We start from the raw sequence: 10,844 nt of genomic DNA on the forward strand, positions 1-10,844 counted from the left end.
TTCATAATTGCAGCTTGAAACACTTTTCTGTATCTCTTGTTTATGCTAAGTTCACACCTATGGCACTCTGCTTGAGTCAGACCTGACATATGCCCCACTGAGGCCTGACCAGATGGACGGTGTTGCCCTTGACATGTCCGTAGACGAGGACACCTCATCTATGGATGAGATTCCCCAAAAATTTCCCTTAAAGCCTCAGAAAAAAACCAAAGGTAAGACATTTTTCCTCCTTGTTAGAACTCCCTCACTAAAAATTCACTGTTGTAGGTAATTAGATGATTTCACTGTGGCCTTTCACCTTATAACACACTACTCCATAATTTGAATCATAGTGCGAAAGCCGCGGGCGGTCCGTCCCTGCTCTCCCATCACCACCCCTAACCTACCACTCAGGAAGAAGAGCAAAGAGGGCAAAGGTAAGCCTCACTAACTAGTCCACTTTTCTATAATCAGCCAATAAAAATCAAGGTCTGTCCTCCTCTTGTGTACGCTCCATTTCCTCATGTGGAGTGTGCAAACAGCAGTCCTCAACCCCTGCAGTCCAGTGGGGTCGAATCTAGGAGAGTTAATGGATGAGGGGATCTCAAAGTGCTGTGTTTCACAGGGAAACAGAAGTGATTGCAGGCTGGAGGGCACGTTGATGCTCTGCCGATAGAAGGAGACTAGTGGTGTGCCATGTAAAACCTCATTGCACCCTACAGTGTGACTCAAAGAGGAGGGGACTGGGGACAGCAGGTTCAGTTGCACACATATACATCACCCTGTCATGGTGTCTGGGATTCATCTGACTACTGGGAGCGTTGCTGTTTTTAACCACTTCTGGCCGAAGCATTTCATGAATTAGAGTAATCTACTCCCAGACTTGATATAATTAATGTCATCCCAAGGCACGCATGTACACATACAATGGCTGGAATAAAAGAGCAGCTCCTCCTGTAACCCTGTGGCGTTCATATATTCATAAACTGTACTACTAAATGAATTATAGATGTCTATAGCACAGCTCCAAGGCTTCGTCGCGAACGTCTGACTCACTTGAAAGTTAAAAACAAGACTAAATTTATTTCCCCCCCAATTTGCAGGCAATACCATCTACCTGTGGGAATTCCTTCTGGCCTTACTGCAGGATAAAAACACCTGTCCCAAATACATCAAGTGGACACAGCGGGAGAAAGGCATCTTTAAGCTTGTGGACTCCAAGGCTGTCTCAAAGCTGTGGGGCAAACACAAGAACAAACCTGACATGAACTATGAGACCATGGGAAGAGCTCTCAGGTGAACATACGAGCATCATTTTTCTGAGCAACGCTGTGCTTCAAATGAGCTTTTATTTTGCTCTGAAACCTAAAGACATGGTTCCATAGATGTATTCATAATGCCCATCAGGAATGATTATAATGTGTTGGACATCTGTTTTCTTTTCTAGATACTACTATCAGAGAGGCATCCTGGCTAAAGTGGAGGGGCAGAGGCTGGTCTATCAGTTTAAGGAGATGCCAGCTGACCTCGTGGTGATTGAGGATGAAGAGACGGGTTCTGATACCAATGTCGGCTACGGAAACCAGAGATCGACCAACGGGCGGTCTGTGGTTCGTGGAGGGTCCAAAGGGCACGGAAGAGCTCATGGTCAGCAGCACGTCTCGGTAAAACAGATGAAGAAAGAGCCAAACAATGAATGTCTCTACCAGCAAGCTAACGGTGGACAGGCTGAGCAGCTCCTCCAGTCTGTTCATATGCTGCAAGCCAACCAAGGGGCCGGAGTCCAGGAAACAGCACAAGCTTTAAGGTGAGCGACTGTGAAAAACACCAGAGGTGTTTTAAGAGGAACCAACAGCAAAATGAGGAGTAGTTTTATTTTTGTTTCATTACTCCACAGCGGATACCAGAAAATCATTCTCTGCTTAATGATCTTTCAAACTAGGGCTCAATGGGTAAATCAGTTGGGCTGATATTAGCTTATTCTGGATCTATCTGTCCATATGTCAGCAAAAGTAACAGATTTGCAATACAGAAAACCCAAGAGTGAGTTTGATATATGGTAGAGTCAGTGTCTCTAATACACTCTATATCCACCAGAGAACACAGATAACACTGAGTCAGATCTTATGATTATTTACTTTCTTGCGAAGAGCTAGACTACAAGATTGACGCTGTTGTCGTGTGTGATGAAAATGTGCCAAATGCTGGTAATCTCAAAGGCTAGAAAAGGGGTAACAGCTAGCTTGTCTCTGCTGATTGCCTCTTAAGAGCATTAAATGCAAGACTCTTATAAGCCATTGTTCTTAGACACGAAATATGCCCAGCATTCAATTCTTCAGACACGCATGTGTTTCACGCTTTCTTGTCTTTGTGATTTTTGTGTAAAACAAATGAAGTAAGAAGTAAGAAATCATATAATCGTCATCCACCAAAGTGCATGTCAGTCAGGTATCCTTACCAATAACATAAAAAACGTGGTAATTAAAATATAAATGTCATTATTAATCTCAAATGATACATAAACTGATTATTCTAAACTAAGTTTATGTTAAATGCTTTATGCTTAAATCTTACTCATACTCACACATGCATGCATCATAGCGTTGGACCTGATATTCACAGAAAATGTCTGAGTCAAAGCTTATCGCTCTTATATTAGTGGCGGCGTCTTGTAGGGGGAACTCAATTACATCTCGAAGCCTCGTATGTACAAAATGTCACCTTTTGAGAATTTGAGATGCAGAGTTTCATTATACATAATAAAACTGTGAGGTGAGCACAGCAACAGCCAACCCAGCAGAGCTGAAGTAAATCTTTACTTTATATAATTCATTTTTTTGTTGTTGATGTCAGTAAAGTGCCAGATCACCTTTAGATTTTTATAAAGTGCATTTCTTCTTCTTCTGTTTTTTGCGTTCTGGCACAGCTTTACTTTGCATTTTATTTTTCTGTTGCCAAGTCTGCTGCCTGTATTATCACAAAATTCTACTTTTTTTTTTTTTTTTAGTGGTTAAACATTGTCTGCTGTTAGAAATTGAAGAGACTCATAATTTCCACAGTACAGCTGTCAGCACAATTTGTTATTTTAATAAAGGCTTTAGTTGTGCTTTTTAGGCTCATAGCTGTGCGGTCGCTAATTTTCACAGTAGGTGTCCGTTAAAAACAAACCTTGTATATATTTGCAAAGATATAAAGAGAATATTCAATTACACCAACTCTGTCAGAGACAGTGAAGAGACTCACCTACATCTTCTGTTTTTTTGTTTTATCAGGACCATTAACACCCCTGCATCAGTTCCTATGGTCCTGACATCTTCCCGCTCGCTTCAGTCTGTTCCCCTCACTGTTCTAGCCAACGGGGACTCCAGCCACTCCCCTTCTCGGGTTATTCTCCACACCATGCCCTCCACGACGGCAGGTGGTAAAGATGTGCTTACCATCCATACGGCTTCCATAGCAGGTGGGGCTAACAGCCTGCAGGATGGCCTCCCGCAGCAGCTCTTGGTCACCAGTCTGGGCTCATCTGCCTCCTCCTCCTGCACTTCCCCTCCAGGAGTCATTAGTTCCACCGCTTCCAACCTCAATGGTCTCCCCCGCCTTGTCACCATTAACACCACCTGCGGGCAGACCATGGTGGCACAGCAGCCCGGCACCGTAATTGCCACTGTGCTCAAATCTAGCGACCTCTCAGGGCTGCAGGTGAAAGAGGAGATGCTGGACCCCACCTACTTTCAGTCGATGGTGAACGGCGATCCATCACTGGCCGCACATACTTTTGAAAAAGAGGAGATGGAAGCAGGGGAGGCGGAGCTGCAGTACAGGACTGTTATCATTGATACCAGTCAAAGCCAGGGCCCAGAGGGCGCAAGTGAAACTATAATTAATGGACATTCTTCTCAGAGCAGCAGCCCTAGTGAGGGTCTGACCCCTGTGGAGGAGCTGGAAGTGCGTGGAGAGATGTCCCTGCAGCCTGAGCAGGGAATCAAAGGCCTGCAGGAGCTGCCAGTGTCTGTTCAATTGCCTGCAAACTTTATCCAGATAAAGACAGAACCTGCAGAGGCTTAGTGCTGCAGGACTCTTCAACAAAAGCTGAACCAAAATTGAATCCATTTTCTTTACCTACCACAGTGATCTGATCAAAGATCAGAACGAGGGATCTTGCAGCTTTTAAAGGTTGGTCAGTTCAGCCTCAGGATTTATTGTTTACCAACATATTTGTGACCATGTGCCTAATTTTAAAAATCAAGGGAGTGTTTAGTTTTTTTAAGAAGTAACTTTTCAGATTTAGGATTCTCTTTTTCTGTAGACACAATCCCCAACACACACACACACACAAATACACACATATGCACACATGCACAAACACAAAATGCTTTTTTTCCTCTAGGAGAGTAGCCATTGGATAAACCAGGAATCCCTGTCTACCAAATGTGCCAGTTAGCTGTTTTTTTTTAAACTTTTCATCTCACTGGACTCACGTGTTTAAAGAAAAATGCAAGAAACCAAAAACCGGGGACTGAATGCCAAATGGTGCAATGACCATTTGGCATCTGGCAATGTGTGAGCGTACCTGATCTTTACATCAGGTACGAGTTACTTTTCGCACGGATGTTGTGTTTGCTGGAAAAAAGAAAACCCACACATCTCGGAGTTCAATTGAAGAGTGCCTTACCGGAAGTTCAGAACAGTTCAAGACCGTTTGTTGGAAACAGCTGCGTAAGAGATGGAAAAACAGACTAAATACCTTCACAGACTTTCAGACTTCCAAGAAGTTATTACGCATTTATTTTCATATAAACAAAATAGGTATGCATTCACTCTCTAATACCCTTGGCCTTAAAACACTGTGTTACTATGGAAATGGGCATTTTCCGTCTATCAAGGACAGTGTAACATCAAAACTGTTTGTATAGAGCTGCAGACTGAAGGCACAGCAGGATAGGGAGGCACAAATGGAGAGAAAGAATACACGAGATAAAACAGATTTTATCAGTCTCTGCCTCAGAGGCTCCGAGGTTTAAATCCTGTTGTTATCAAATGGAATATATATGAATCTATTGATAAAAATGAATAAATATATATATATATATACATATAATATACAATTGAGATTCAATTTTAAGGCCACGGTGAATTTATTTATTTTGTGAATTCCTAAATTCTGTGTAAAAACCAGGCACATTTGTTTTCTATTTGCATGTAAAAACCTGAGGGGAAATACAAAGAATATGAACGTTAATACCAGGAGGCTTATTTGGTAGTTTTTTGTAAGACCAACATTTTTCACGTGTATAGCTTTCCATATAATCAGCTTTGGTATTTCCTTGAGTTTTGGACTCGAGTGTTCAGTGCAGCATGATTACTCCACTGTTATATTCTCTTATATCCTCTGATTTAAACATGTACTGAATGTTCTTTTCATTCCTTCTTATCAGCGGACATACCTCTTTATCTTTTTTAACAGTCAAGCAGGCGAAACTATGCATTCAAATATATATTCGCTGTGTATGTGCTGTATAAAGTATCAAATGTAACAATTCACATGCCTTTGAAATCCTATCTCTGTTTCGTCATTTGTTTGGTACAAAGAGGAACCAGTGCTGTTTTTTTTTTGTCTTGTTTCAAGCTTTGCTCCTTTTCCCCTCCTTCCTCTTTCTCCTCTCCACTCCTGTCACCTTGTTACCTCTTGTCTGGTTTTCTCTCCTCACCGCCTCCTCGACTGCTCTCGGCTCGGGTCAGTCGAGTCTGTGCCTTCTTTATTTGCTGTCCCACTTGGTTAAGAACCTCTCAGGCCAGCCATCCGATTGGCCCCTTGGTCCTGCCGGGGATGAAGCCATATTGATCCTGAGTGGTATCCCGGCTAAATTGGTTGTATTTTCCAGCTGGACTGTAGCTGCAGAGTGAGGACATTCAGACATACTGACCTCCATCTGCACTTGCACCTAAGGACAGGTGTTAAACGCTACTTTACAACCTCACATCAGCCAAAAGGGCTCTGGGTCTGCAAAGACACTCTGAATGTATACTTGTTTTTAAAGTACATGCTTTTTTTTTTTTAAGTACATGCAGCCAATAAGTACACTGGGTTACATTTGCATTAAAATCTGTCAGTCTTTCGGTGGGGATTTGCTGCCTTGTTTGCTTTGTATATATTCCTGTATCTACCCTTCCTTTTTCTCAGAGCACTGTTTTACTGTCTGTGAAACATTGAGGTATGTCCACTGCTTATGTTTTTGTTGCTTCTTATGACTTGGGTTATCAATGGCCTCCTTTATGCTGAATATAGAATAGATTTTTAAGAAAAAGTCAATATGCTAATTAAATGCAAAATCTTGTCTTTTGACTGTTCTCTCTCTTTCTTTTTATTTGTTGCTGTTTTTGCTGGCAGAATGATTTGGAAATAGAGCGAGGCGCAGATAAAGTGTCATACAAGCTTTTTTTAAATTATTTTTTTTGGAAAAATTAAACAGAAAACCGAATTAAACTTGGAAACAAATAGCTTCCAAGCAGTTACTAAGTCCATTCATTTGCGCTGTTGCGATAATGAAACTGCCTTGAAAATTCAGTTGTATTGTTGGGTTGTTTAAGCTTTGGGGGACATTTGATCACATGGTATTTTGAGAGAAAGAAAAAGCTACTGTAGAAAACTGGATTGGAGCCATTAGCGGGCCAGAGACTGATTGGACTGTACTTAAGAGCTCTGCTTCTCCAGTTGCTGTGGGTGGATGAATACATTAGCATGTGACATGCCCAGAGCTGAAGACAGACGAGTCTGTCACCACAGTTTGCATAGTGGAAAGTGTGTGTGTGCGTGTGTGTGTGTGTGTGTGTGTGTGTGTGTGTGTGTGTGTGTGTGTGTGTGTGTGTGTGCACGTTTAAGCTGTGGTTGGCGCGAGAATGAGTTACACTGAAGTGGGTTGATTCTTTTCAAGCATGTGTTATGTTGATGTGTTTATATATGTGAGGATGGAGTGTTTGTGTGTTTGGGGTTTACATTGGCTTGGAGTGACTGTGCATGTGTGTGTGCGTGTGTGTGTGTGCGTGTGTGCAGGGTCAGGAAGGCGGGTGGTGTTGAGGAAGTCTTCTGGCGTCGGGGCTTGCCTACCGTGCCTTGCTCCGTCTACACCCACATACACAGCTGTGTACCACACAATCCAATCTTGCCATAGGGTTACACACACACGCGTGCACACACACACATAGAAACAAGACCAAGTTCAGCCGCAGCCACCATTACAACCTTCTTCACGCCACTGAACAGCTTCCCGAACCTTTTTCAGATGAAAAAAATGGTTTGAAATGGGAATGAAATCATCGCACAAGCTCCACATTCGGCAACAAACAGCCCTCCATTACATCCAAGCAGACACTTTGCTTTTCTGTTGAGCGGTTCATCGATTGCCTGCCATAGGGTAAGCGGAGGTTCTTATGGATTACTAAAATAATGAAAGGCTACTAGCAGCCGTTATGTCTGTGCTATTCCTTTGGTTAGTGAGTCAGAGACCCTGAAGATGGAGTGAGAGCCAGGTCCTGGGAGAGGAGGACTATTTCTGTGTCGCCTGCAGCCACTGACACAGCGCGAGTGTTTACTGCTGTGCCATGCTGCCTCTCACAGTGGGAGCAGTTGAGGGATGACGGCTGACATTATTGTGCCTCCAGCCTGTAGCAGGAACAGTACAGGGAGAGCTTATTTAACCATCAGGTCACCAGACTGACTGCAACATTACAAAGAAAAGGAGTTGATGGCTGCTGTCTTATGGCTGCTGAAGCTTTGTGCAATTTATTAACAACATGCAGGTAAAGTTAGATTCAAATGGATCCCATTTTTATTTTTACTTTACTCCACAGAAGCAGATGTGGATGTATTAAGGACAGCGAGGTACAGCGTGTTTTAAGATGTAAAAAAAAAAAAAGTGTTGAAAATACCTCACCTAACCTTTGATATTACAGCAGTACACCTTTGTCTACACAAGATGGCACTGGTAATACACGTGTCCTCATCAGAGCCCGAGCCTCAGTCTGGATCGAAGAGAAGTATTCCTTCAGGTCACTAATCTAAATACAGACACTCTTCATACATTGGTTTTCACTCTCCTCCACCCCAGAATAGCAACTTACGTCTCGAAACGAAGGAGCGATTATTTGAAATGAAAATAAGCAGCTGGGAGGGAAGTTTCCCTGCATTTTTTGATAAGTAACAAAAAGAATTAATTCACATGTGAGCGTCAATGGAAGTGGCCATTCCTCGGGCCAGGTAGGCAAAAATCCTTTGAACTGTGATAACCTGGTAAATGCTCGGTATCTCTGTTCATCCTGCAGAGCAGTCGATCTTGTTTCCTCTCCCCATCTAAACGGGGATAAACAAGTGCTGGAGGCGGGCTTTCCTATTTAAAATGCATGAGAAAAAATAGTGCAGGGCTTAGGCTGAAACGATATATTCTTTAATTCTGGTCTACAAGGAAGGAGTTCACTGTCAGACACTCGCAGATTTGGCTCATATCTAATGCAGGCAGTGCTAAACCTCTTCATAGATAGTAGGAATGCAAATTAACCTCAATGCAGGGTTTAAAAAAAGCCAACAATCAAATACCATCTGATTTGGAGTTGTTGGGATTTTGACATTTTCCTGTGAAAATGCAAAAATTTCACTGCAGCCTGTCGGCCCTGTTTGTAATTTCTTAGGTTTTTAACTTCAAACAGAAAATAGTGCAATTTTAATAATTTGTACTAATAGAATGTTTACATCATGAGACTGTCTAATGGAAAAATAAAACAACACAAGTAGATGTGTGTACTAGGCAACAAAATGTGGATAAGAAGGCATCAACTAGACTGTTGTCCCGTTTATTTGTTTTTAAAACCTTTGCTCTTGCAATCCTCCATCGGCAGTATTACCACCATCCGGTGTCATTCAAGGTCTCCTCTACAATGAGTTTTAATTGTGAGACATCTGTACTTTAAAATTTGACTTTCATGGTTAATATTGGACTTTTGTCCCAACAGGCGCGAGGAGCTCTCTGGGAGCCCGCTGTAATATCTGTATCAGCCTCTCCAGTCAGGGTGAACCATCCCATTCACAGCGACTCTCTGGGCTTCCATGGCAATTTACTCTCACGACTACACAAAAGAGTCCTCAGAGTCCTCAGAGACCTCGCCAGATAGACAACTGACAACTAACAGCATCTTATGAAAAAATAACACTTTATACTGTTTCCTAACACAGTGAGTGCGGTAGCTCCACAACAACAACAACAACAACAACGACAACAACAGCGGCGGCAGCAGCAGCATGCCGAATGCTGAATGCATCCATTTAAATAAACAGATGCCTATTTGATGTGATAAGCAGGAAGTAGTGAGAAATGAATTATATAAACACTGATTTTATGAACTTTTCAGAACCGCCTCGAGGGCTTTGCAGTACACTTGTCAGTTTATTTGAAGTATGTTTGCAATTATTGTATTTGTTAACTCATGCCAGTATTTTTCACTTGACATGTTGCTCTGGGCCATTGACATTATTGATTCAAAAATAACAATATGGCTTCAGTCTGAACTCCATTTGTGAGCATATTCATAAAACATTTACATATAGCAAGTTTCGCCCTCTCTTTCAACAAAATCCATTTCACTGTCAATTATTATTGATATCTTTGACATTATCATCAGCGTGAGCCAACATGAGTCAAGATCTATATTTACTTTGTAGGCGAGATACTTTTATATTAGCGTAAACAAAGCATTATTACACATCCGATACACGAGAGAGTCTCGGGTTATAAAATCAGGACAATAAAAGCATATATGTCTGTTTTGGCTTGTCAAGATGTGATGCTAAAAAATTCTGCTAATGAGGAATGGGAGTAATGGTGAGTAGAGAAGGAGACCTGCCTGTTTCAATTGCATTAGTTGGATTCAAAACCCATACTGCTATCAGCTTTCCGACAAACACCCTCCGGGCATTAAGTGTCTTTCAAGGAAATCACATTGTTTCATATGATAGGACAACGGAGATTATTCGTACAATGAAATTTTAATTGGAAAAAAGCAAGTAAAGAAAGAAACATACAGAGGGCTTCAACGCAAACTACCACAACACGAGTGTTCCATTTTTGTCTCCCTGTTTAACTTCTGAGTACCTCACATAGCTTGAATACTCTTGGGCATTTATGCGCCTTGTTATTGTGATGACAGAACATCAATTACAAATGCCTATCTCGCCTGCTTAGTTGCAGATGAGAGTTATTTCAGCTCGACACACTGAGATGAGGCGTTAGAGATTAAAATCGCCTCGGCAAATAAGAAAATGTTTGAACAGCCGCACTATTTAAAGCATTTTGAAGACTGCAACAGTGGTGAAAACAATGGAGGATAGCACATCAGTGAGCACATGAGAAGCGACTGCTGAGGTCTGTGAATCTTTAATTAAACAATGTTTGTTTTACATGATACAAATAACAGAGAAAAGAGTGACTAAAATACGCAGAGCGAGTCGTGAACTTTCAGTGCCGGTTAGACTCGTGTTTCTGTATTGGCGTGCTGGAATAATTTGCTTTTTTTCTTTTTTTGCTTAAATATTTTTAAACTGTGAATATTATCCTCACATAATCAAATTTTCTGAAGTTGGTTTTGTGCGTACGTCCGTGTTTGGATCTATGAAGTTTGTTCGTGCCACTGCATCAGCGCTTAAGTACATATTTTATGAAGATCTTGGGATATATTTGGTATGGTGGCACAAGTCGCTTGCATAATAGCAACACAATAGCTCTTGATTTGATCTCTTCAGCAGTGTTGCTGTTTATTAAAATCAAGCAGAGCAGAGCACTTCTGATGTAGCAACTTTTTAGGTAGCATTTTCCCTGTTG

The 10,844-nt window shown here is 41.7% G+C and overlaps 1 protein-coding gene across 4 annotated transcripts in view; it reads left to right on the forward strand.

Annotated features, from left to right (window-relative positions):
- Nucleotides 1–6,314, forward strand: part of elf1 (E74-like ETS transcription factor 1) — a 41,051-nt gene extending 34,737 nt beyond the window's left edge. For all 4 annotated transcript variants that reach the window (XM_085428779.1, XM_085428771.1, XM_085428761.1 and 1 more), the window contains 5 exons: nucleotides 51–212; nucleotides 333–416; nucleotides 1,083–1,275; nucleotides 1,427–1,786; nucleotides 3,252–6,314. In XM_085428779.1, the coding sequence (XP_085284905.1) occupies nucleotides 51–212; nucleotides 333–416; nucleotides 1,083–1,275; nucleotides 1,427–1,786; nucleotides 3,252–4,044 (1,592 nt within the window). In that variant the 3' untranslated portion in view covers nucleotides 4,045–6,314. The remainder of the gene's footprint in view (nucleotides 1–50; nucleotides 213–332; nucleotides 417–1,082; nucleotides 1,276–1,426; nucleotides 1,787–3,251) is intronic.
- Nucleotides 6,315–10,844: the final 4,530 nt, after the last annotated feature.

The sequence above is a fragment of the Rhamphochromis longiceps genome, linkage group LG2 (assembly GCF_057381845.1).
Source record: "Rhamphochromis longiceps isolate RC_006_pf linkage group LG2, R_longiceps_female_GT1.1, whole genome shotgun sequence".
NCBI classification, from domain to species: domain Eukaryota; kingdom Metazoa; phylum Chordata; class Actinopteri; order Cichliformes; family Cichlidae; genus Rhamphochromis; species Rhamphochromis longiceps.